General features: G+C 44.5%; 6 protein-coding genes across 12 annotated transcripts; 2 read left to right on the top strand and 4 right to left on the bottom strand.

The window, feature by feature from the left end:
- Window positions 1-1,484: 1,484 nt before the first annotated feature.
- On the bottom strand, window positions 1,485-3,133 carry Prosalpha2 (proteasome alpha2 subunit). Its single transcript, XM_078183915.1, has 3 exons — window positions 2,989-3,133; window positions 2,306-2,638; window positions 1,485-2,226 (listed from the first exon to the last, which is right to left on the bottom strand). Exons 1-3 carry the CDS (start codon window positions 3,027-3,029, stop codon window positions 1,896-1,898), a joined length of 705 nt encoding a protein of 234 aa, XP_078040041.1. The 5' UTR covers window positions 3,030-3,133; the 3' UTR covers window positions 1,485-1,895.
- LOC144471649 (uncharacterized) lies at window positions 2,562-5,177 on the top strand. 4 transcript variants are annotated; one of them, XM_078183914.1, is made up of 4 exons: window positions 2,562-2,702; window positions 3,940-4,251; window positions 4,545-4,745; window positions 4,826-5,177. In XM_078183914.1, the coding sequence occupies exons 2-4, from the start codon at window positions 3,945-3,947 to the stop codon at window positions 5,140-5,142; spliced, it is 825 nt and encodes a 274-aa protein (XP_078040040.1). In that variant the 5' UTR covers window positions 2,562-2,702; window positions 3,940-3,944; the 3' UTR covers window positions 5,143-5,177. The 4 variants fall into 4 exon arrangements, with proteins under 4 accessions (XP_078040040.1, XP_078040039.1, XP_078040038.1 ...); XM_078183913.1 differs by lacking the exon at window positions 2,562-2,702 and adding an exon at window positions 3,084-3,772 and having other exon boundaries at window positions 3,940-4,227; XM_078183912.1 differs by lacking the exon at window positions 2,562-2,702 and adding an exon at window positions 3,084-3,772 and having other exon boundaries at window positions 4,545-4,739.
- Window positions 5,178-6,551: 1,374 nt separating this feature from the next.
- LOC144471648 (retinol dehydrogenase 14) lies at window positions 6,552-11,065 on the top strand. Of its 4 annotated transcripts, none has more exons than XM_078183910.1 (5): window positions 6,552-6,775; window positions 8,018-8,200; window positions 9,603-9,842; window positions 10,324-10,706; window positions 10,775-11,065. In XM_078183910.1, the coding sequence occupies exons 2-5, from the start codon at window positions 8,068-8,070 to the stop codon at window positions 10,877-10,879; spliced, it is 861 nt and encodes a 286-aa protein (XP_078040036.1). In that variant the 5' UTR covers window positions 6,552-6,775; window positions 8,018-8,067; the 3' UTR covers window positions 10,880-11,065. The 4 variants fall into 4 exon arrangements, with proteins under 4 accessions (XP_078040036.1, XP_078040035.1, XP_078040034.1 ...); XM_078183909.1 differs by having other exon boundaries at window positions 6,554-6,775; window positions 7,982-8,200; XM_078183908.1 differs by having other exon boundaries at window positions 6,554-6,777; window positions 7,945-8,200.
- Window positions 11,066-11,357: 292 nt separating this feature from the next.
- Window positions 11,358-18,806, bottom strand: LOC144470913 (uncharacterized). Its single transcript, XM_078182503.1, has 17 exons — window positions 18,337-18,806; window positions 17,947-18,075; window positions 17,497-17,656; window positions 17,059-17,435; window positions 16,663-16,834; window positions 16,168-16,358; window positions 15,953-16,097; window positions 15,227-15,541; window positions 14,609-14,645; window positions 14,128-14,434; window positions 13,531-13,656; window positions 13,245-13,404; window positions 12,790-13,178; window positions 12,510-12,681; window positions 12,252-12,442; window positions 12,020-12,164; window positions 11,358-11,800 (listed from the first exon to the last, which is right to left on the bottom strand). The coding sequence occupies exons 1-17, from the start codon at window positions 18,544-18,546 to the stop codon at window positions 11,451-11,453; spliced, it is 3,576 nt and encodes a 1,191-aa protein (XP_078038629.1). The 5' UTR covers window positions 18,547-18,806; the 3' UTR covers window positions 11,358-11,450.
- A 373-nt stretch (window positions 18,807-19,179) lies between these two features.
- Window positions 19,180-22,178, bottom strand: LOC144470912 (uncharacterized). The gene is made up of 6 exons (XM_078182502.1): window positions 22,018-22,178; window positions 21,834-21,954; window positions 21,053-21,520; window positions 20,054-20,408; window positions 19,680-19,891; window positions 19,180-19,521 (listed from the first exon to the last, which is right to left on the bottom strand). Exons 1-6 carry the CDS (start codon window positions 22,176-22,178, stop codon window positions 19,180-19,182), a joined length of 1,659 nt encoding a protein of 552 aa, XP_078038628.1.
- Window positions 22,179-22,779: 601 nt separating this feature from the next.
- LOC144471367 (uncharacterized) lies at window positions 22,780-23,579 on the bottom strand. The gene is made up of 3 exons (XM_078183329.1): window positions 23,369-23,579; window positions 23,175-23,304; window positions 22,780-23,083 (listed from the first exon to the last, which is right to left on the bottom strand). Exons 1-3 carry the CDS (start codon window positions 23,465-23,467, stop codon window positions 22,827-22,829), a joined length of 486 nt encoding a protein of 161 aa, XP_078039455.1. The 5' UTR covers window positions 23,468-23,579; the 3' UTR covers window positions 22,780-22,826.
- Window positions 23,580-24,061: the final 482 nt, after the last annotated feature.

Below are 24,061 nucleotides of genomic sequence, written 5' to 3'. Positions count from 1 at the left end.
GAGAGAATTGTACGACGTTTTCTCCTTTTCCTGTTCGAGACGCCTAATTTCGACCTAGCGGAAGCTAAGTGGCGGAGAGGGTCCCCGAGAGCCTGGTTCCCGTGGACACAGAAATTCAGTAAAAATTCGCGCTGTAATTACACGAGTAATAATCCCCGGCAATTTTCACAGAAATAGCATCCTAACCCTGTTAAGCGAGAAAAGCGTTTCATTATCCCGTTGGCGGCCGAACCGGAAGTGGATGACAAAAGATGTCCGCGGGAGTAGCGGTGCTTCACCAGGCAGCCGACGGTCATTCAAAATTCAGCGAATCGACGGTAAAATGGCTAGCCGAATATTTGTGGGAACAACGAGCACGGAGAAAAAAATAAAAGACAGATCGGATGACCTTAAGCGAAAAACGAGCGCGACGTTCGATCAACAGACTCTTTCACGTCCGATCGCGACTAATGGCCGACACATAAACAAACAATCGACGACACGCGACTCAACAGGCGACTGTGTCGAGGAACGCGTACGATCGAGAACTGAAACGAACCGAGGACGAAAACAGCGCGTTTAACGGGGGCCTAATTCGAAGAATTAAACGGTCGACATTGGGGAAACAAATGTGTATTGCACACACCAACATCGATACGGTGAGAGAGCCCATCTCGCGAGCTTTAGTTTTCTGCGTATGCACGCCGTGGTCCGACGGGTGTGTTGTGCGCGACGGAACAGATCGGAAGTACGGCAAACGAAAAGTACTTACCAGTGCACATTCGTTGATGGCAGCCACGGCACGTGTCCTGGTTGATCTTGTTCAAACACCGTTTAACAACTACCGAAAAATGACAGCACAACGTGACACGCGAAACAAACCAGCCGGCCGGCCGCGCACCGACTACGAAAACTCGTTCGCGTACGCGCACAATTTACACGACTTCCTGGCGACACCTTCCCCGCGAGCGACAATTGTTTCTACGTTCGTCACGTTGTCGAAGGTTTCGTTTTTAAAAACAACTTCGCTAATCACTGCTCTGGAAACTCGCTCTCTAAGACCTACGTACCTCGCGGCAGCGTACAACCTTCTAATGGGGCTCGCTCGCTGTACTGGCGGCGCACGGGGGAAGGATCGCACAATTGAGAAACACGGTGTCCATCTTCCGGTGCCATTTTGTACTACGGCCCCTGACGATATGCAACTGGACGCGGCAAATACGGAGCTGCAAAACTGATTCGCACGGTAAGATTTATTGCAATTAAGGAAATTTATAAAACAGCATACGATCTTTATATTTCACCACTAATTGGATACGGGAATAGGAAGGTATCATTCGTCGAGGTTATCGAACGTTGTCGTTCATTGCGTTTCTAATTGTTGCACTTGTTCCACGATGATTTCGTGAGTAACGTTCGCATAGTTTGGGAACTTCCGGTTTTTGAGGCTAGAAAGAGGGTAATTTGCAAGATCTTTTTGTAACAACGATAAATAACATGATAAATCAGGGTTATCGACATTTCATTACGTATCTTTCGTACATACCAGAAAATATATAGTTAAATTACATATTCACGAGATAGTAAACCTCGAGAAGTATACAATATCGTCTTAATTACATTTTGGCGTTTTTCTGCCACAGACGCTGCTTGCGAGAACATACATTAACATAAAACAATGACATAGGAATAGTAATGTTAACAAGAATATTTAAAAGTTCAAACATCTTCTTAAAATAAAGTTTTTCAGGTATAGATACGAGCAGTGCAGTCGTGAGTAATGCGGAATAACTACTTTGGTTAGAAAACGAACTGCAGGTTTATTTTTAACGAAAAGTTTTATTATAAGAATCTAGTTTAATCGTTTTGAAATGTGCAAAGATTCGTTAAAGCAACACATAAAAATAGTTTTACAATTAAGGGATGTTGGCAAGGTAGTCCTTGACGCTGGAAGGGTCTAATCTCCTGAAACCGTTCGCGTCGCAGATACCGACTTCTATGTTGTCCGCGGTCATCTGACCCTCGAAACTCTCCTTCAGAGTCAAAATGGCAGTGTGAACGGCGTCGTCCAATTCCAATGAATCGCTATACCTTTTCTCAAGGAAAGTTTTGCCGTTGACAAAGTTCTTTCCCATGGCAGTGGCTTTCCAGGGAAAATATGCGCCGGAGGGATCGCATTGACATAGATAGGGCTTGCCATTGTCCCAGCCACAAATTAATAGAGACACTCCAAAGGGCCTAACTCCTCTGTAAATTAATAGAACAAACCAATGAATTGATTGTAGGTTCTAAATAAAGGAGAAGAGTATGAAAAGGTATTATGTACCCAGACTGTGTATATTCTTGCATGAGAATAGCAACTCTCTGCACCAACTGGGCAGTGGGTATCGGCTCTTGATAGACGAGAAGGTACTGCTGAGCCATTTTACGGGCTTGTTTGACTAAAAGTCTATAGTCAGGTCCCATTCCGCTATAAGTCATGCCAATGTGTTTTGTAATCATCTCTACTTTGTTCACGCTGTGTTCATCGTACAGTATGGATTTGTGCTTGTTTTCAGTGGCTAGCACAATTCCATTGGATGCTCTGATACCTACGCTGGCCGCACCAGCTGCGACTGCAGCCAAGGCATATTCTATCTGCACCAACTTCCCTGAAGGGCTGTAATAGATTGAATCAACGTCTGTAGTTTAACAATTTTACCAGAAGTATCTGACGAGTCATGGTGAGTATATTTCACTGTAATCAATTAGTTTTCACAGAAAAGCAACAAATTGTTCATTATTATAACCGGCATCAACTGTAAAACCTTTTTCGAGTAAAACTCGATCTTTTCTTAGCGTACATTCAACAATTATCCTATAAACTAATCCAAGTGGCTCGATGTTAGGTTATATCACTTTCAAAGTAATTTCTCTGTATTGAATTAAAAATATCGAACATAACAAATAAGATACTCTAAACTCAGGTTTTAAAGATCGAAGTTTTTTATGAGAAGATTTAGTTTTTACCTGAAAGTTGTTAACGAGAAACTGTAACGCTCCGAAGCCATGACAATTACTTTTGCAACAATACTGCTTACTAAATACTGTCCGCATGCTACCAACCCATAGTACGGCGACGCTAGGGACTTTTTTACTTGAATGTATAGTCTTCTAGTAATTTTAGACGTTTAGACTCGAGTAATTGGTAATATTTAATCGCAGATAAGATATTTAAACCAAATATCTACCGCACCTTTTTGTGACACACCGAGATCTATCTGTAACGTAAAAACTTTATCACTCTACTATCGTGATCTACTGTATCGACGAGTGACAGAATGTCTTTCGATGTAGTTCAACCTTTCTCCGATTTTAATTATAGAGGGCGTAAACAGTCAGATTTTCAGAGAGTGAGACATTTGTCCCTATATGGGAATAATGCAGTTTGCATGGCCCCACTCCATTTATTTCTATGTGGGGATAATGAAGCTTCGGACCGTTTTCCGAACTACAAATGAAAAAAGAATATCGCCAGACTGGAAGACACTTTCTGACAAGTTCTGTCGCACGAACAAATTGTCCCGTGAATTCGTGCGACGTCCGGTACGAAGTCGCGGTAAAAATATGTTGAATGCGAGCATCGATTAGGGTTTAATATATCCAACAATTAAAGCCGTCGAAAGGGGGAACATGGCGAGCGACGGGGATGAAAAAATCTCGGAAGAGCAGAAGGAACAGTTACACACGTGGATCGCCACGATCCCATTCTCGAAACCGAGCAGAAATCTCGTCAGAGACTTTGCTGACGCCGGTACAATTCCACGAGTTTTCGGAATCTATTTAAATTCGTCCGTTAAATTAAGAGAACGTCTAGCATTATGTCGAGTGTACTTTGCAGATCGTTTAGAATTTTCCTAACGTATTTAACGTTCGAGAAACGTGTTTGTTTCATTCGTCTAACCGCACGCTTCTTCTCAGTGCTGATGGCGGAACTCCTCAAGGTGTATTATCCCCGCTATGTCGACCTCCATAACTATGTCCCGGCTAACAATTTCATTACCAAGAAAGAGAACTGGAACATATTAAACCGAAAAGTCCTCAGCAAAATTGACATGAAATTATCGAAGGACACGATCAACCAATTGGCGAACTATCAGCCGGGGGCGATCGAGCACTTGCTGATGGATCTTTGGACGAAATTGTCGAAGGATCCGGAACATCAGGACAGTTTAAGCAACATCAGAGAGAAGGAACCGATCGTCGAAAGTAACCGGACATTATCTAGTTTACGTAAAATTCCCATAGATTCTTGTTAATTATATTATATATATACTAAGGTCCATAGTCCTTGCAAACGTGTCAAACTATAAAATCATCCAAGTGTATAGGCCTTTGCGTTTTGAAAACTATTTATAAACTGTAAATTCATCAGAGTAAACAGTTCTTAAAGCCTTTAAAATGCTCGCAAACTTTGTAGTCATCAAAGTCTATAGATCTATGAATCATTTTAAACGCTGACTGACTATAAATTCGAAAAAGTTTACGGGGGTCTTAGAAATTTCTAAAAGTCTTGTATATGTTAGGTAAGAATGACGTTGCCGACATCGAGAAAGAGAGTTCCGTATCCTGTTCAAGTGGCCCCGACCAATCGACTCCTGCGACGCTGGAAGGATCGTTGCTTAATCGCATCAAAACGCAGTTCCTCTTTATTTTCCATTGGCTGTGCCTATGGCTTTGTATCTGGCGATACTTGCCGACCTACTTGATACGATTCCGAAGTACTCGTAAGTAATGCGCGTTTACGCGGGCGCGTTATCGTCGAACCGAATTTCGAACAGCTCCTTTCTCGTTCTCGGGTCAAAAGAAGGCGCCGCCGTGTCCAGGACGCAGGACACGTCGCAGAATACAAATTCGGAGGACGTCGTCTCACTTCAAGTCTGCACGGAATTGAGGCAGATGCTTCGCGAGAAGGACGACATTATCTCCAGTCTGAACTGCAAGGTCGCGTACCTCGAGAACACGATGAGAGCGCAGGACCACAGGATATCGAGCCTGGCCTCGCGGATTTTTCAAAACGCCGTCGACTCGGAACAACTAGCGAGAAACCAGACGAACGCCGCGATGGCTAAGCTTCGTCCTCGCTCGGCGACCGTCCGCGAGAAAGTGAAGGTGGAGGAATAATTTGTATCGCGATCCAATAAACATCAGATTGATTATCACTGCGTTCGATCTTGCCGCGGGGGTCAAACGTTCCGAGGTCTACCGTAATTGGAAAGCTTCCTCTATGCTGTCTAACTTTCCCGGGGAATATCGTAGATTCGTGATGTCCAGAGACCGTAACTATCCTTACCGAAACAAGGCGAAAATGAATTTTCGTTCAAAATGATTTTGGTTACTAATTAATGGGTTACAAACGAGTAGAATTTGTTTGGTTACCGATAAACTTATAAACGACGGAGATAATCATTACGAATGATGAATATAGTTTTTTTATTTGACATGACATGTAGGCGACGAAAATGTTAATTCGTTACATGTGCAGATAAGATTTGTTTTATGTTAGGAATAATAATTATATCGATGATGAGAATATTAATTTGTTACGGATCGCCATTACAATCAACGAAAATAATTTTTGGTTACGAATAACCATTGCCACGGTTAACCAAATGTGCACTGACTTAAAACAGGATATCCGAATATCTCCTCGAATGCGATGTTACAGAAAATATCGTATACGAAATATTCTCGGTGTCAAAAAACAAATACGGTTATAAAAGTAGATAAACATATATATCTATCGAGGTTACGATTTTTTAGAGTTCTGACGATCGGCGACGTTGATTTGAATATCGTCATTTATTTTGTTATTGCATAGCATAGCTGACGTTAATATATATTCAAATTAAAGTACATTCGAACTAAAGTACATTGAAAATGTTCTTTTAAAAAAAACACGTAAATCACACTCGATTTTCTCCTATCAAATATTTCACATAACTGTTTGATGATATCAGGATAACACAGCCGTCAGGCCATGAGTAAGCGGTTTTCACCATTCGCACCTGTTAAATACACCCATATTAAGGCCAATTTGTATTATCTATTTAGGCACGGTATATTTACGGAAGCGTTCGAATCGGGAAAACATTATTCAGGGGTAAAAAGTTAACTTGTTTGTACGTAGCGTCGCAGATAATTACGCGTTGAATAATTCATAGTTTGCTCATTTGGAAGTAGATAATCTGAGTACAGCTAATTCACGCTAACTTTATAATTAATTATCACCAGCCCCGTTAACGGTTTTGTCACGCGCAGATTACATTTAAGAACACGAAGAAACATTCTCGAGTATGACACTTAGGCCGCTACAAACTCCAACCGAGTTTATTAGTCGAACGGATGATTTAAATGAACGTTATCGCGGCACTGCGAAAATTTTGTGATCGGTCGAGCTTGATTTTGCGGTCGCCGCTAATAAATTAGCCGTTCTGGCGGGCGCATTAATGCGAGACGCAACTAGTTCCTCTGTAGGAGGAAGCCACCGGGGAACTTGACCTTAAAGTTCGTGAATGCCACTCTCTCGTCGTTGGTTCTTCAGCAAGCGGAGAGAGAAAGAGAGAGAAGTGGCGGAACGGGGCATGTGGAAAGAGAAAAGAGGAAAAGGCAGGGGAAAGAGAGGAAACGAGAGGAACTGGTTGCCGGTACACGGCCACGTATCGTAATGCCAGTACAGAGGCAACGCTTCGGCAGAAACGGCACGCAAGCACCTGAGAGTCTCGAGCCAGCCTGAATGAGAATTTGGTAGCAACCGGTGTGAGTATGGTTCGCCGTCGAGCTGTGATTATTTCTCTCCCCGCCTCTCTCTCTCGGTCTTTCGTGCCTGCTGCTTAACACTTTTTCCGCTGTCCTTTTGAATTTCGACTACCCCGACGGTCTCTTGCGCGATCACGACCACGTTAACATCGCGTTTTCCAATTACAACGCGGCCCGCGTTCCGCGTCCCGGCAATTTTTAATTGCGGACGATTCCAATTCGGTCCAAGCCGACAACTCAGCTTGGAATCGCGACAATTACCTTGGTGTAATAAGCGAGAGACGAACACGAACGAACGTCCGACGCCGCGGAATCGATTGATAACGCTGTTTCGACGGACACGATTTAATCCCATCGACTCGGCGTCGTCGCGAGGATCACAGGGAAATTCGACGCGAGAACCGGTTTACCTTGTGTCCGAAGGGACACGGGTTTCTAATAATCAACGGTATCCAAGAGATCTTCGTGCGTGTAATGGTCGCAATTTTCCGCGTAATTGCGTCTGCGACGTGAATCGAACGCGTCGCGCACAGTCGCGCGAATCCCTTGACTGACACGTCGGAACCGATTCAAGGCATTCCGTCAAGTAGAACGTCAGTGTCCGATATGTCTAACGACCCGTGTTTCACGGTCATCGACCTTTTGCCTGGCGTTCTCCCGATCCGGGAGACTTCAATGCCAACGCCGCGCCGCGGCGCGATCGTTTTCATTCTTTCTAGGAATTTAGAAATCGAATTTCTTAACACGAAACGAACACGGCTCTTCAAGCTTATAACTTTAAACAATCAAAAAGCGGTATAGTGTTATCACTGAAATGTCAATCTATTATTTTTAATTTTTGAAAATTGACTGACGGAGGAATTAACTTAAAAGCAAGAATCAAAGTGAGGTATTGACAAATTGATTTCATAATTCCTAGAAAAACGTAATCGACGATATCATTCAATCACGACTGCGAACATGGGTTTTTTTTCAATTTCTAGAGAAATATAATTGACCACTTAATCGAATCCGATGTCGTCACGATCGACTGTCGTTCGCCCGCTTTTTTTGCCGCTTGTCCGCACTCATGTTTTTTCCATGACAAAAATAACACACACGATATCATTATGGCACTGTACGTCACGCATTCTCGTACACCATCCCATTTAGATGATGTTTCTGAAGATCGTGCCGTGCACGGCGCTCTGTTACTTGGCCGTAGCGGCGATATTCGGCGTGCTGCTGTTTATGCTAGCAGCGTTCCTCTACAATCAGTACACATTGGGCTTCTGCATCAGCAACGCGAGCATGGATGGGAAGACGGTGTTGGTGACCGGTTGCACTTCCGGTATCGGCAAGGAGACCGCAAGGGACATGGCGAAAAGAGGCGCGAGGCTGATCATGGCGTGTCGCAACGTCGACGAGGCCAACAATCTGAAAGGTGCGACGCGATACAGGTTTATTACAGAAGTACAATATAGTATAATATATAACACATAATACATAACATATAACACATAATATATAACATATAATATATGATATATAACATATAACACATAATATATAATATATGATATATAACATATAACACATAATATATAACATATAATATATGATATGTAACATATAACACATAATATATAACATATAATATATGATATATAACATATAACATAATATATAACATATAATATATGATATATAACATATAACACATAATATATAACATATAATATATGATATATAACATATAATATATGATATATAACATATAACATATAATATATAATATATAACATATAATATATAATATAGATACACGTGTAATATAAACACGTATAATGCATCATTATCGTAATGTAAAAATACACGGGTATTCATACAGCAAGAACTGCACGCGTTAAAGTTCAGAATTGTCAATTGGTACACGTGCTTACGTGTACTTCATCATGAATATGGTTCTCCATTTGAGAGCCGCTGTCCTGCACGGCTCGTACAATGCGGAACAGAATTTACGAATAAGAAATCAGCCGGGCTGGATTGTTGTCGATGTCAATTAATTTCGCATATCAAACGATTCCAAGTAGCGGAACTGGCAGCCGGTTAGCGGAACCGCGGATCTACATATGTATATGTCCGTGCTTGCTCATTACAGATCGATTTAAATGTTACCGTGCTTTTCCATTCATAATTATCGCGGCGCATCGCAGTTTACGATAATTGCATGGTAATGTCATGCGAGCATATCGCCACGGTTCGCTCGCACGCGCGCGAATCCTCTTCTCCCGACTTTATTCCGACGGTAATATTCGCTGAATCCGCGGCCCCGTACCGTCGAATTAGGGCCAGTTTTTCTAATTACCGTCGTCGATGTCGTGGCAGATTCATCTCATTTTTGAAGCATTTCTTCATCTTGTTTGTAATTAGTAATTCTTATTTGGTAAAACGTGCGATTATTTAGATATCGTAATTATTACTAACAGGGTTACCGTATCAGTACTAGTACTATAAATATATCATTAATATCAGTACTATAAATCTAAGAAAAGAGCTAATAAATTCAGATTTTGTACAGCTTCTAGCATTTTTAATTTTTGATAGAATGATACAGTTTATTCAATCATTTCTGAGAGAAGAGCGTCTTCGCCATTTTTATGAATAAACCGATCATGCATCCGTGTTAATATCATTGTATCTGTATTTAAAAAATTATCACAGGTACGATTACAAATTGTATATAAACGCTGCAGAGGAATAAGCAATTCGGAAAGTGTTGATAAAGTTGTAAACGGTTAACGCCGCAGAACAGTAACGTAGAAAACGAACGGGTTTGTCCGCAGAGCAATTTGTAAAAGAAACAAAGAACAGTAACATCGTGGTGCGGAAACTGGACCTGTCGTCGTTGGCCTCGGTCAGGGAGTTCGCCAAGCAAATAAACCGCGAAGAGAGCAGGTTGGACGTGTTGATCCACAACGCGGGGACCGCGGAGGTCTTCAGGAGAAAAGTGACCGAGGACGGTCTGGAAATGACCATGGCGACCAACCATTACGGGCCGTTTCTACTCACGCATCTGTTGATCGGTGAGATAACTGTTTTCCACCTTTAACGATTCCGTTATGTTGCTACGACGCAACGCTGAGCTTTCCAAAATACGTCGGTTACTATCGAAGAATTTTACTCGATCAATCTCACCTATTTATTAAATATATTTTTAATAGCGTGGAAGAAAATCTCTCTATTGACTTCGCACTTTTCGTTAATATCCCTTTCATACCTGGAAATTAAAAATATTTTATATTATTTTAAAGTATGAACAATATTTAGAAATCCAATATTAAAATTATTATTATTATTATTATATGGTAATAGATAAATATAATAGGTAAATAAAACTGTTGAAATAATACTCCTTGTGCAACAGCTGCATAAAATCTCTTTCTTTCAATTTCCCTTCGGCAATAAATGGTAATAATAATAAATGGTTCCATTTAACCAGTGTACACGAATAAATAAATTACTATTAAAATCCGTAGTGTATTAATGATGTTATATTCCCTGCAGATTTGCTGAAGCGATCGAAGCCGAGCCGCATAATAGTCGTCGCCTCGTCCCTATACGTCTTAGCGAGACTGAATCTGAACAACGCGAATCCAACGACAACCTTGCCCGGATACCTCTACTACGTCTCGAAGTATGCGAACATAGTCTTCACGTTGGAACTAGCGCGACGTCTTCAAGGCTCCGGCGTCACCGCCAATTGTCTGCACCCCGGCCTCATGAGCACAGGCATCTGGAAGAACGTCCCACCGCCACTGTCCTGGGGACTGAACTTCTTGTTGAGAACCTTCTGCAAAAACGAGGTTCAGGGAGCTCAGACGACTATACATTTAGCCATCGTCCCCGTTTTGACGGAAGTCACGGGCAAATACTACTCGGATTGTCAGGTACGCGGCGATCTCTTTTCTACGAGTCGAATGCAAGAATTTTACTGATCGACGCCTTGCTCTTTCAGGAGAGGTCGCTGTGCTGCGGCGTGGACGACCCAGCAATGGGCAAGAAGTTCTGGGAGCTCAGCGAGTCCCTGGTGAATCTACAGCCGACGGATCCGAAGCTGTGAGAGGGTCCCTGTACTCGTAGTACTCATCATACAATGCGAGAGATTGTGTTCTTCCAAAGTATTCGAGAACTTCGCAAGTTCGGCTATAGTATTCGCGATTAGATATACGTTTTTATGGAAAATTGTGTATGTATTTTGTTTCGGTCTACGGAGCTGACGATAATAAATGTTTCTTTTTGTCTTGTACCAGGGTCAGAACTCCTACTATTGGACGAAAACGTTCGGTAATGTAGAAATCTGTTAGGTCGACTCACAAATGACTTCTTTTTTATCATACATTTATTGTGGTTCATCTTTTTTATCTATATTTTCTCTTTTCTTATTTTATTTATTCTCAATCTTGGCACAGCCAAAAATAGAATCTACTGTAACAGCATTATTTATGACTCGACCAAACAGATGGACGCAACCGAGTTTTACGGAACGAAGGGCAACGCTAATAGAAACGTAAAGGAGCGGAAATAAAATGGCAGCGACGTTTATCTGCATCTTGCTATATTTATACTGCTTCGTCTTTGGACAGAAGACTAGTCGCGTTGGTCACAAATCGATTTTGCTTCTAAAAGCTCTCTCAGTGTTTCACGTTGTGCGAACCGTGTTTCGCGCTCGCCCCCTGCGGCCCGGACGGCAGAGGGAACAGCCTCTCCCAGAAACGCATTCTCTCGGGGAAGAAGTCCGTCTTCATAGTTGGATGTAGATTGATATCGAGGTAATTAGTTCGCGAGGGCACCAACGTGTTCCACGTCACGTCGCGGAACTTCTCGTCGTTCTTCGGTATTGGTTCGCCAGTTTCCACGAAGTTCGACCATATGGAAGTAGAAACCTCCACCATGGGAATTTCCGGCGCGTCGCTCTCGAAGTACGGGAAGATTTGCTTCATGTAGAACAGGTACTGCAGGTCGTCTTGATGAGACACACCGTCTGGAAATGTATAGTACAAGCGTCAAGTACTTCTAATCGCTCCGTCGCGTATGTATTACGTAGTTGAATAAGCCGTACGCGTTTTCTTGTAAGATATACCACCGCGCTAAACTACCCGGTCTTAGAATAAACACCGCCAGCTTTCGTTAAAGCTGGTTAAAGCAAGTCCGCGAACGTACTTATTAAGGACTTAATTAATATAGCTTTATATAATTTTACCAAACGGCGTGGTGTCGTTCCACATTTGGAAACTGTAGCGCGACTTGAACGAAAACTTGTAGAGGTACACCGGTTGTTTAGAGTAGGTGGCGAACAGCTTGGCCGCTCGGTACACAGGGAATATGATTATGCCGTCACCGTACAGCTGTAAAATAGTAAAAGTTATTTAACAATATTTTAAGATAAAAAGGAGACTCGAGATTGGCAGCGTGTCGTAACAAGTTATACTAACCAGACCGACTTCTCTGTTGGTGGCCGAGTTGATCGGCTTGTCCTGGAAATAGAATTTTCTCAGCTCCCTGCTGATGTAGTGCGATCGAGGAGTGTCGCGTTCGTAAAAGAGTATGATGGGGGCAAGACGATACCACTCGTCGTTCAGTTCCTGGTAGGATGTGCCATTGTTCTTGAAGTCGCGCTCGTAAGCTGAAACGAACAATGGAGGTTTCGATAAAGACGTCAAAGATTTCGGCAAAGGCCACGGACTACTTACCAACAGATAGTCCTCCGAACTCGTCCTCCGTGACGCCAAGAATGTACGGCACTTGTTTGAATTTTCCTTGCTTGATCAGGTCGTACGGTTGAGCGGTCAGGAACCGTTCGACGCCACGGACTTCGGGCTCCACCGTGGGTTTCCAATTCAGGATCGGGTTTCCTTTCCATTCCTTATGCGAAAAAAGGATAACTAATATTATACCATTTAACGACATAAGTGAAATTGACGTCTAACGCTAGCGCTGACGTCAATAAAAATGAATCTTTTGATAACTCACGAACATCGACTCCAAGGTGTCGGTGAAGTTTTCGACTGGCTTGGTATTCAAACAAACCAACATGGAGCCGGTGGTGTCGGTGGGACAATTGAGCAGCTCGGCTTGCTTCTTAGCCAACTCTTTCTGTCCCGAGTTAGCGATGCCTTCGTAGACGCTAGCCGACATCGCCGAACTGCTCATGGAAATAGCTCTGTGGAACAGATTCTGGGACATGGGCGATACCATGTGCAGCATGATGCTGAAGCTGCCAGCGCTGTCGCCAACGAGAGTGACGGCGTTCGGATTGCCACCGAAGTGAGCGATGTTCCTCTGGATCCATCGAAGAGCTATCACCTGGTCCTTCAGACCGTTGTTCCCTGGCGCTAGATTGTCACCGGTGCTGAGGAACCCTGGAAAGTACATCTTTAAGATCTCTGGTGTTTGTGAATCCGATATATAATGTTCACGAATAGTACCTAAACTTCCTAATCGATAGTTGATTGTCACCAGAACGATGTCCTTGTCCATGATGTACTGTGGACCCCACCACGAACTCTGACCCGAAAAGCTGTAGAATCCACCGGGATGGATGAACACCATAACTGGCCTCGACACATTCTCGCCTTCGCAGGGCAGCTGAAATAATTGGTAATTAGGTAGGCTTGTAGAGCCGGATACCGTGGGGTAGTCAATTACTATGCTTTTTAGTTTATTACTATTTATTTTTTACTATACTATTGCGTTTACAATTACTATACTCACTTTCGTAGTGTACACATTCAGCCGCAAGCAATCCTCGGACGGCTTCTCGGCCCGCGGATAAGGACAACTCGGACCCTCCTCGCTGGCATCGAAGGTGTCCTGCCAGTCGGCTGCGGGAATCGGAGGCTGAAAACACGGAGCTAAAGATAGCGATGCACTGTCAACGAGAGTGAGAGTCAAGAGGCCAACAAGATTGTCGACTCGTATGTTGTGATTCCGCGATAATCAGATAATCTCGTAACTGTAGTATTTATCATTGAAACGGAACAGTCTCGTTACACCGTTCCGTGAATAACGATCGTGTGAGCCTCATTGTCTCCACCTACGTCCACCCGCATTTCTTTCGCGGCCAAGGCCACGGCGCACAGTAGTTCAGACCGCGCGAAGATGCGATCTTTATTACTTTTCTTTTTAAAGAAAATATCAGGTCTACTTTACTTTCTAGCCTATTATTGATGTAATTAGATACCTAAGTAATTCAGACGCCTTTGTGAAAATACTTTTAATAATTGTTATCGAATGAACGACCGTGCGACGAATTATCGGAAATCTGAAGAGCTCCGTCCAGAAGAAAATGTACACCGTCGTGTTGCTTACTTGGAAACGTTGTTGCCCGATGGGTGGTTCGGCGTATCTGATGCCGCGGAACGAGTAAATCTTCCGCCCCAATCTCGAGTTCAAAATGGACCCGCGAATGGGCCCGGTCGGCGCGTGCACCAGCAATTGTTGCTCGTCGGTCGTGTTCTGACCAGCGACGATGCTGGCTGCGCAGCAGAATATTAACAAAGCGGCCCTCATTTTGTCACGATGCGTCACGCCTGTAGAGAGAGAAGCTCTCGCGGAAATGTTTGCCCAGCGAGTGGGTTGCTTCAGGTATCGAACTCGTCTGGTGCTCGCGCGAGCACTGAACGGTCACAGAGCTGGTCCGAGCGATTTATACATACACTTGGCGACGAGGAAAGCGAGTGGGGAAACCCAATTACACTCGCCTGGAACAATGGTGCTCTTCGTGAACGATCACGTAAGATCGCCCCGTGCAAGCAAACACGTATCTCGAGCTTTTTTTTCGCGAACCTACCATCCACGGCCGGGAGGATCTTGCCAATTGTCTCGTGCTTTGATAAACGACAATTTATCGCCGTGTCTGTCTCGTTACTCATAACAGCAGCGCAGAGAATCGCGAGGAAACGTGTAAATTCGGATTGTCAGCGCTACCTTGCAGAACGATGTTCAAAATTGAACTGGATCTCGAGATTAGCAGTGGATGTAGCCAATTACCGTGCCTTTGGTTTATTTTTAATTAACTCTACATTTATCGTATAAGACATATTAAATTTAAATTCAATTGATTATCTATTTGTTAGAAATATATTAAAAGAGAATGTTGCGTTTATTTTGCGGGAAAATTTATCCTTCAGTTGTTAAGAAATGTCAATTAAATCAGTAAAATTGTTATCAGTAGCTAAAATTCTTGAAGGCTGGCAAAAGGGCACAGTAATCGGTTCTTTCACCCTAGAACTATCTGGTTGACGAGAGGAAAAATTTCGCGCTCGTTCCGCAAACATTTCAGGCTGGATTTGTTCCAAGCATACAAACGATAAGGAGCGTAAACCTTTTATTTGCTGATATGTTTAAGATACATTTGTGCGGCGACGTTTGCTACAGTTTTTTTATTAATTGATTGATTGCGTTTAACAAGTGTTTGTGGGATGCGACAAGGGGGGCAGCGGGAACAGCGTGTCCCATTCGCGCATCCTGGCTGGATGCAAGCCGGTTCTCATCGTCGGGTTCAAATTGATTTCCAGATAGTTGTCCTTCTGCGGCGAGAACCTGTCCCACGCGATATTCTTGTACGGGCCGTCATTCGGAATCGGTTTTCCGGTTCGCATGAAGTTCGTCCACATGGACGTGTACAACTTCACCATCGGGATTTCGGGCGCGTTGCTGTCGAAGAACGGGAAGATCGCCTTCATGAAGTACAGATACTGGAGATCGTCGTGGTGCACCACGCCTGTAATCCGACGAAAGTCCAATTTAATTCGACGACACCTAACAGCGTAACAATGACAGTAACGAGAAGCGATTAAATTGTTGAAAACTATGTACATATTTCCTGCTGTAATTTGTTCGTTCTTGACATTTCAGAATTCTCAAGATATCAATCGCTCTATTACGATTCGCATGGTGCGGCAAAACATGTCGGTGACGCCGCATACTTTTTAACGACCCAATCACTTTGTTGCTCGCTGTGAAGGAGCGAGCAAAACGATCGCACAACAGGAAAAAAAGAACCGAGGCTATCGAATGACGGATAAGACGCGATCACGGACGCCTGCATAACTATCAGGCAATTGTTATGCGGTGGATATGAATCGAAATTTGGACCGCGAATTGACCGAATGTAGTTCCAACATGGACGTACCGTACGTGGTGGAAGCATTCCATCTGACGAAACTGTAGCGTCCCTGGAAAGTAAACTCGTAGAAGTACACCGGTTCTCTCGAGTTCTCCGCGACCAGTTTCGCTCCCCGATGCATCGGGAAAATGATCACGCTGTCCGCGTATAGCTGTAAATCAACCGCGACGATCATGTATATTTTGTTGCACCGTATTCATGATGAAAACGAGTCCGGCTACCTGGGCGAGACCGTTCCTGCTTTCCGAGTTGATCGGCTTCCCTCGGAAGTAGAAGCTGCGCAACTGGTCGCTGATCAACTTCGACCTGCTCGTTCCGCGCTGGTACATGAAGCTGATCGGAGCGATGCGATCGAAGTTGTCGTTCATCTCGCCGTAGTAATTGTTTCCTTCTTTGGTCTCGTTCTCGAACGCTGGGAACATCGGAAGTGTAGAGATAGTGTTCGACCGATGCTTCACGATTTATTTATGAATTTATTTCGTTAGGGTAAAACCTATTTTTATAATAGAGAACAAAAAGTTAATATTAATATTGAGGTCAGTTCTACTTATCTAGATTTAGCACGATTGACCCTTTCTATAGGACACTTCAAACTGTTAACAAACGTAGCGATAAATTAGGCCTACAGTTTTAATATTAGCACCGGGTTCTGTATCGTCAAAAATAGGAGTTTACCCGCATACATAGAAATAAATTAAAATGAAACTTGTGCTTACAGACGACCACGCCGCCGAACTCATCCTTGGTAACCCCGAATATGGTCGGGACTTGGTGGAATTGTCCTCGCCTGATGAGATTGACCGGTTGATCCGGCAGAAATCGTTCCACGCCCGGAACACAAGGCTCCACGACCGGGTACCATACCACTATAGGATCACCGTGCCAATCCTGAATCAAAATAGCAACTATATATATTAACAAGATGTCCTTGGCTTGTCGCTTGTCAGTCAGAGATCGACTCAAGCCTGCATCGAGTCAAAATTAACTTCCGTTTTCCTGTCAGACATTTATTATCCTGTCAGATCATATTTTATTATATTATTGTGACCGCAGTTATTCATGACTCGACATTGTCCATTCTCAGTCGCATCTCCGGTTGTCGCGATACGAACAAATAAATCAGAGATGGTGTTCGTGAAGTTTTCCACGGGCTTGGTCCGAAGGCAATCGATCATCGCCTGGTTGTCGCCAGTGGGGCAGTCCAGAAGGGTCGCCTGTTTGTAAGCGAGTCGCTTCTGCTCGGTTGGATAAGGTTCGGTGGTCAGCAGCGATCCGCTCATCACGATGACTCTATGGAAGAGGTCCTTGGACATCGGGGAGACCAGGTGTAGCCACACGCTGAGACCGCCGACGCTGTAGCCGCTAATAGTCACGCAGTTAGGGTCTCCGCCGAAGGTGGCAATGTTTCTCTGTACCCATCTCAACGCCAGCACTTGGTCCTTCAAGCCTAAGTTACCCGGTGCCGCGGCGTCGCCGGTGCTTATGAAACCTGTAAAACGTCCAGGTGTTAAAGGACCACAGGCAACATTGATTCGTCGCGGTCCAATTACCTAAAGATGCCAGACGATAGTTCACAGTGACCAGCACGATGTCGTCGTCCATGATGTATTCGGGGCCGAAGAATTTGCTCTGCCCGGAGAAACTGTAGAATCCTCCAGGATGGAAGAAGACCATGACCGGTCTTTTGACCTTCTCCGTACTCGAGGGTAGCTGAGAGACATCTGATTAGAAATGTTGACCGCAAGGATCGGGGGTGGGATCAAGTTCGATGGTACTCGCGAACTTGAACCAATTTCGATAATCAAGTTTCGCAATATTTTTCTGACGAAATATTTATAAGATGTTCTCGGCGACCCCATACAGGTTTGACCACATGCATTTTAAACTACCATCATGTTTTGACAGAGTACTTATTAATGGTTCGAACCAATTCCTTTCAGGTTCGAGTATACACGCGGTACCCTTGATCCCAACCCTACGAAGTCAGTTCGATCATCTACCTTGGTGGTGTAAACGTTCAACCGGAGACAGTCCTCGGATATCGTCTCTGCGCTGCCCAGGTTCGGGCAGCTGGGACCTTCCTCGGTGGCGTCGAAAACATCGTTCCAGTCGGCGGCTGGAGTGGCAACCTGCGTGACGAGAAAATTGCGGCACCCATTCTCACCAGTGTCTCATAAATATCCTTGTAAAAAGGAAATGCGCGAGGAATCTTGTTCGGTCCCACGGCCGAAGGTCGCGGAGTAATAACTTTTAGGCGGGCGTTGCCGGCGCGAAGATAAAACCGCGCCTTCGAATTCTCGCGCTCTCCACCCGACGAAGCCGTGTCGTCACGCGTCGGGTGGACTCCAAAGTCGAAATAAACTTGTCGAGGAAATGAAGCGATAACTTACCTGAAAACGCCTCGGTCCCGTGGGCGGCTCGGCGTATCTCACGCCGCGGAAGGAATAAATCTTTCGGCCGAGCCTCGACTCCAGAAAAGAGCCGCGAATCCTTCCGGTCGGCGCCTGCGTTTCCGGCTGCGAGCCATCGCATCCGATGCCACCGATTCCGATGATACAAACGGCGATCGCTAACAGCATCGTTGCCCGGCGCTGTGTCATCTCTGCCACCTGTCGCTGCTCTTTTATCCTGATGCGAAGCTTCGACCTCGTACGCCTACCAATCGCCCGACACACTCCAACAATACCGGTTGATTCTTCGCTAATTTATTCGGAACGTTATCGAGAAAACCAGTCCTCTTTTTGTTTTGTTAAGCCTTATCGAGTTAGCTACTCTTTTCGTATCGACGCAAAAACAGGTCTTATCGTCCTCGAGCGAAGCGCAAACGTTGCTCGCTGTTCGGTCGCTGGCGATCAGTATTTCCCCGGTTTCCGTCAACATACGGATTACGTGTCGTATGAGGAAAACTAGGATATAGTTTATTTCCAATCGCAATGCCTGGTTTTTCCTCGTTCCATTTACACCGATATTTATAACGAGCATGTCTGCGATAAAACGTCTGCTTTTGTACCGTCTTGGCAAGAATGTCAAGAGATCGCGACTGCGAGCGTGATTTCTACCGGAATACTAATCGCGTTGCTGACAGCTCGGATACGATATGTAATCTAATTACATAAGAGACAAGGACTGAAATGTAACCGTTGACACGGCAATTTCTCCGAGTCGCCGCGGCACCCCTAAGTTATGACCCCGGGTTCACCGTAATCATTGAAATAAATCGCGGAATATTCGTCTCATTCTTCTTCCTCCTCTTCCTCCTGTTCCTCCGGTTCTTTCTCCTCCACTTCCGCCTCTTCTTTCTCCTTCTTCTTCTCTTGTCCCTTCTTCGCTTTCTGCGCATCTTCCTCGTCCTCACCCTTCTCCTTCGGTTTCCGCAGTTTCCCGGCCCTCTTCCTCTCCCGTCTCTGCTTCTCCGCCAACTCGGGGTCAATTTGTGGGTCGTAGGTGCTCTCATAGGCGATCGGATCGATCGGTCGTTTCTTGCGGATCTTCTTCTTCTTTTTCTTCTCGTCCTCGTCCGACGGACATTTGCCCATTTTATAGGGCTTCGTCTTTGGCAGGACTTTGCCGTATGGCTGAGCAATCGATAAACTTTTAGAATCATTCAGGGACGTTTACAGAGCGGTGCAGAATAACTGCGGGATAAATACTCCCCGCTAATTCGTTGCCAGTTATTTTGGACCACCCTGTACAATAATATGTACAAGCTGTTGTCAAAAGCGACGTATCCTACAGGCATCTCGAAGATCGGCCTCCCGAAGGCGTCTTTCTCGCGAGGCGGCTTCTTCTCCACGGGAGTACCAGGAGCCTTTGGTTTCGCCAGCGATTCCACCCTTTCCGACGCCGAGGCCGACAACGCCGCCTTCTTCACCTTGAACGGATCCTTCTTGCAAGCTGTGCTTTTGTGGATGCGCGGCTCCGCCAATTTGTCAGTGCCAGGTGGTACTACGATGTTAAGGTAATACTTATCAGTTTTGGGAATGCATTTTCATAAATATTAAAACAGTTACATGGAACCGTTTAACGCGCGCAATTAATTTAAATAACGTTAATCGAAGGCCAAGGAAAATCGAAGGCGAAATTGTTCCAGCTATCTCTGGTTCACACCTTTCCCCTTCAGCGCTCCTTTCTTGACAGCGAACGCGTCCTTGTCGGAAGGACAGGGGGCGTATCTCCAGGCGTGTTTCTCCAGCTTTCTCTTCTTCGCTTTCTTCTCCTTTTCCTCGTCGTCCTCGTCATCCTTTTCTTCGGCGTCTTCTTCGGCGTCCCCATCGCCTTGCCCTTTCGTCTCCTCGTGCTTCCGTTTCGTGCCCTGCTTCTTCTGCTGCTCGGCCAGAGCCTCTTTACCTCTCTCCTCGCCCTTCTCGACGATCTTCTTTTTGATGTCCTTCGCCGTCTTGTCCTTCCGGCACCTTATCAACGTGTACTTCGGCAGGGCCAGGTACATCATCCACGGTGTGATCTACGAAGGCAAGAATAACAATTGTCGGAGTTAGTTGTAAGAGATATTAATTTCCTAAAATAATATAACAATTCCTAAGAGTAATAATTTCGATAATTACAGCGTATTGAATATAATGTAACAGTATCCTTAAATTCTTGTTCGCTTAGTCTACTCAATTTTGTTATAGGGGCATAATCTCTGCAGTCTTTATGCAAAATAAAAAGGCCGAGATGATCGCAGGAAGCAGGAATGAAATGGAAATAAACTGTGTCTCTTTAAGTAATTTAGATAAGTTCAAGCAACTGCGATAGCGTTATCAGATTCCTTCTAACGCCTTGTATTTTCTGTTACAGCTGCTGGTCGCAGGCCACAAATGCGTAAAATCCGCGCGATTACAGATCAGAGGATCCTACATAGTCGCGTCGCCGTATGACTCACGCGGCGTGCCACCGTGCGAGACCGTGAGACCGGTCGTTTTTAGCACGATTTCCTGCTAAATACGCGTGAGTAATACTTTTAAATCAGCTTGATCGTGCATACGAATGACTGCCTTCCGAGATAATTGAATTCATTGTACCATTTTCCTCGGAGGTCACCGTTTTCAATTTCAAGACACCGCCGAGCACGATAGCCTACGTTTTCAGATAACACCGAACACGAACCTTGTAGACCAGCGCCCTTCTGTTCACGCCGTAGGGCGTGAAGATCTTGGCCCATTCCTCGGGCGACAGCACGCCGGGATTCTTCAAAATCTTCTTGCACTCGGCCAACTCGTTCAACCTGTCCTGATCGGGGCACCGGGGCTCCGCGAGGCAATCGGAGACCTTCTTCTCCTTGGGCTTGGGTTTCTCTTTGATACAATCGTGCGGTTTGCTAAGCTCCAGCAGCCTCTGCGACGGCTCGTACTTCAACGCGGCGGGAGAGACCTTGTAAAATACGCGACCGTAATCGCAGAGCTTCACTCGCGGCAGAGACAGAAGCAGTAGACGCCTCGAAGCGACCACTGTCAACGCGGTCTTCGGGATGCTCCAATCGAGTCGACACAGGATACTCGGATCCGGCACTCTTCTTGGTACCGACAGTATCTTCATCCTCTTCCTCAGCTTTGATAACGGCTTCGACGGCCGTACCTGAAGAGCATACACTTTTGAGATTGCCGGGTTTCGTTCGGGTTGCTTCGGGAGACAAAAGTGGACATTATTCGAATAAATGTTTATCTAATTCTCGGACCGAACTTCTTCTAGTCGAACAGTTTATTCCAATAATTCATTTGATCCGCAATTAATTATTTTATCTATTAATTCGAATGATATTTCATTGGAGTAAATTGTTATCCAGATGAATTTAAATGTGATTGAACATTTGTTCGAAATTTTGTCTAGCGACGAGTTAAAACTGTTTTTCTAATTATCCATAATTGTCCGTAGATAAATTGATGCTGACTATGGGTTCCGGTTCTGGGTACTTCCTCGGCAAAGCGTTGACTTTCGCCCAGGCGTTGAAACGCGCCCAGTCGGCCGGTGTCTGCAGCCATCCTTTCAGCTTCAACGTGTACTTGCCGGTTCTGTCGACAATCGAAGAACGAAATCAGAACGTCGGTCGATACGATTTTTCGTCAAGTCATTACCTCGTCTTGGTTTTCGCCTTCTGTCCACGTCCTCGCTTGATCGACGGTTTCTTTCGCTTAGCAGGCGCGTCCTTCGCAGGGGCAGCTTTGGACGAAGCGCCGCCCCTCGCGGAGCCCGCGTCTTTCGCCGCGGGTGCGGGCTTCTTCGCTTTCGCAGGCATGTTTGTAGAGTAATTTGCGATTTGAAATGAACGGTATGGTGCATCAGCGATAGCTTCGATTCGTTTGACAAACGTCTAGATTGTGAACGGTGGCAATTTCGTGGACACCAGTCGATGGTGCCATTTCGTGGCTGATGTTCGCGGGATAATTCATTTTAAACGGTATCGCTCCATTTTTTTCTATTTTGTTTAGCAACTTCCCTAACCGTAGGGGTTGCTTTCTAGCAAATGGCAAAACCTGCTATGAAGAACGATGAACTTCATTTATTTCTTCTCGTTCGTCTATTTTCAATGAGAATATTCGATGCAATGCGAAATCATTTCGTGCGAAATAAAGAACGATGAAAGAAACGATAGGAGACTAAAAACTATAACCCTTCGCGGTTGCACGTCTACCCTCAGTTATTAAAGCTGTTTATTTATTTTTTTATTTTTACATAAAATTAAAACGTACTATTCCGTACGTTTAAATCTTAAAAAGGAACTTTGAAAAAGAAGTTTTGTTTTTCCTGCTTAATCTTTATGTATTATGTACTAGTAATTTGAGCAACGACCAGCGTGACGTCTATGTATAAATTTAATACGACCGTAAAGGGTTAAATATGCTTTTATATTCTCATCTTTTCGTATTGGTTACATTAATCGTATTTATCTCGACAGACGCGGAGCGGCTTTTATGTTACACTTGTTCATGTTCTGCATGTAATCGTCGAATTCGTCGCAAGGCGCGAACCGAGGAGAGTAATTCTTTGGCTTGGCCAGTTCCTGCAGCCGTTTCGAGGTCCGTTTGTTCCTGGCCGCGACGATCCTGGCGTATGTATCTATCAGGAATTTCTTCTTTTTGTTTTCCTGCGCGTCCTTCGACTGCTCGTCGCTGTTTATCAGTCTGTGCGACCCATATTTTACTAAAAAAAATACAGTAAAATCGATTTTAGAAAATGTAATATTCTAATATGATTTTAGAAAAAGAAATATTTAAAAAAAAAAAGAAAATACCTGTGGCTGCGGGAGCAGTTTTATTCGACGTGTCCGGAGCGACGAACTCGTTCGGCTCTTGCCTCTTTTTGGGATGAGCAAGTTTGTTCAAACTGTCGGTGATCTGATAGGACAATGCTCCAGGTTTCACCTGAAACAAGCGATACATTGCCGTCGATTCGACTTCCAGTGTTCTCGATGGGCAAAAGACTTACGTTGAAGGCATTGTGGTTGACGTTCCTGTCGATCCTCTTCTTCGGCTTCGCTAGTTTCTCGTACTTGGACGTTTTATCCTGGACGACATCCGTGTTCATATCGTTAACAGTTGTGATTATTAAATTGTTATCAAATTGCTAAAATGGTGTGAGTTGCTTCGAGTTGAGAGTTTTTGCGGTATATATCGGTAGGGTATGCGGATCGGTGAAGAAAATTTTGAGGACGTTGGCGGACGGTTGATGATGTGTTGCGTGACAAAGAAGCGATGGGTGGGATCACCGTGAAGCGTGGCTCGGTGCATCACCATGACGTACGCCGGCTTCAATTATTTTATCGAAACCGGCGACCAGAGACGATGATCCGACCGAAGCAACATCACTGAAAAATTCCAAGTTATATACTTTTTAAACAAATCGAAACGCTCGAAGGAGAATGTGAGTAACAAGCGTTAAACGTGCACGAATCACCGATGAGTCCGACGAATCCTAGAAACGATCTCAAAGATTTCAGCGCCGCGAGAAAATATTGGTGCGCCCCTAGGAAAGCGAACGGCACGAACTCCGTGATAATAATGAACAATCCGACGTTGAAAACGGATTGCAAGAAGCCGCGAAAGGTAATTTGCCATTAATTTTCAACGGGATAGTTCGTAACGGTGGTGGGATGTGATTTAGGAGCGTCGCAAGAGGGTG

The sequence above is a fragment of the Augochlora pura genome, chromosome 6, assembly GCF_028453695.1.
Source record: "Augochlora pura isolate Apur16 chromosome 6, APUR_v2.2.1, whole genome shotgun sequence".
In the NCBI taxonomy this organism is placed as follows: domain Eukaryota; kingdom Metazoa; phylum Arthropoda; class Insecta; order Hymenoptera; family Halictidae; genus Augochlora; species Augochlora pura.
The sequence above is the reverse complement of the archived record's forward strand: the minus strand, read 5'-3'. Positions and strand labels throughout refer to the sequence as shown.

Coding starts and splice junctions, on each gene's coding strand:
- Prosalpha2 (XM_078183915.1), bottom strand. CDS start 3,029: ATGGCTTCGGAGCGTTACAGTTTCTCGTTAACAACTTTCAG. Junction 2,639..2,988: donor TTCTCGTTAACAACTTTCAG/GTAAAAACTAAA, acceptor AATCTATTACAG/CCCTTCAGGGAAGTTGGTGC. Junction 2,227..2,305: donor CAAGAATATACACAGTCTGG/GTACATAATACC, acceptor ATTAATTTACAG/AGGAGTTAGGCCCTTTGGAG.
- LOC144471649 (XM_078183911.1), top strand. CDS start 3,652: ATGGCGAGCGACGGGGATGAAAAAATCTCGGAAGAGCAGAAGGAACAG. Junction 4,252..4,544: donor CCGGACATTATCTAGTTTAC/GTAAAATTCCCA, acceptor TGTATATGTTAG/GTAAGAATGACGTTGCCGAC. Junction 4,746..4,825: donor GATACGATTCCGAAGTACTC/GTAAGTAATGCG, acceptor TCGGGTCAAAAG/AAGGCGCCGCCGTGTCCAGG.
- LOC144471648 (XM_078183907.1), top strand. CDS start 7,930: ATGATGTTTCTGAAGATCGTGCCGTGCACGGCGCTCTGTTACTTGGCC. Junction 8,201..9,602: donor CGAGGCCAACAATCTGAAAG/GTGCGACGCGAT, acceptor GTTTGTCCGCAG/AGCAATTTGTAAAAGAAACA. Junction 10,707..10,774: donor AATACTACTCGGATTGTCAG/GTACGCGGCGAT, acceptor TTGCTCTTTCAG/GAGAGGTCGCTGTGCTGCGG.
- LOC144470913 (XM_078182503.1), bottom strand. CDS start 18,546: ATGACACAGCGCCGGGCAACGATGCTGTTAGCGATCGCCGTTTGTATC. Junction 18,076..18,336: donor CGGGACCGAGGCGTTTTCAG/GTAAGTTATCGC, acceptor CTCGTCACGCAG/GTTGCCACTCCAGCCGCCGA. Junction 16,098..16,167: donor GCAGGAACGGTCTCGCCCAG/GTAGCCGGACTC, acceptor GTTGATTTACAG/CTATACGCGGACAGCGTGAT.
- LOC144470912 (XM_078182502.1), bottom strand. CDS start 22,178: ATGCCTGCGAAAGCGAAGAAGCCCGCACCCGCGGCGAAAGACGCGGGC. Junction 19,892..20,053: donor AGGAGCGCTGAAGGGGAAAG/GTGTGAACCAGA, acceptor TTAACATCGTAG/TACCACCTGGCACTGACAAA. Junction 19,522..19,679: donor GGCCGATCTTCGAGATGCCT/GTAGGATACGTC, acceptor TCGATTGCTCAG/CCATACGGCAAAGTCCTGCC.
- LOC144471367 (XM_078183329.1), bottom strand. CDS start 23,467: ATGAACACGGATGTCGTCCAGGATAAAACGTCCAAGTACGAGAAACTA. Junction 23,305..23,368: donor TCAACCACAATGCCTTCAAC/GTAAGTCTTTTG, acceptor CGCTTGTTTCAG/GTGAAACCTGGAGCATTGTC. Junction 23,084..23,174: donor AACTGCTCCCGCAGCCACAG/GTATTTTCTTTT, acceptor TATTTTTTTTAG/TAAAATATGGGTCGCACAGA.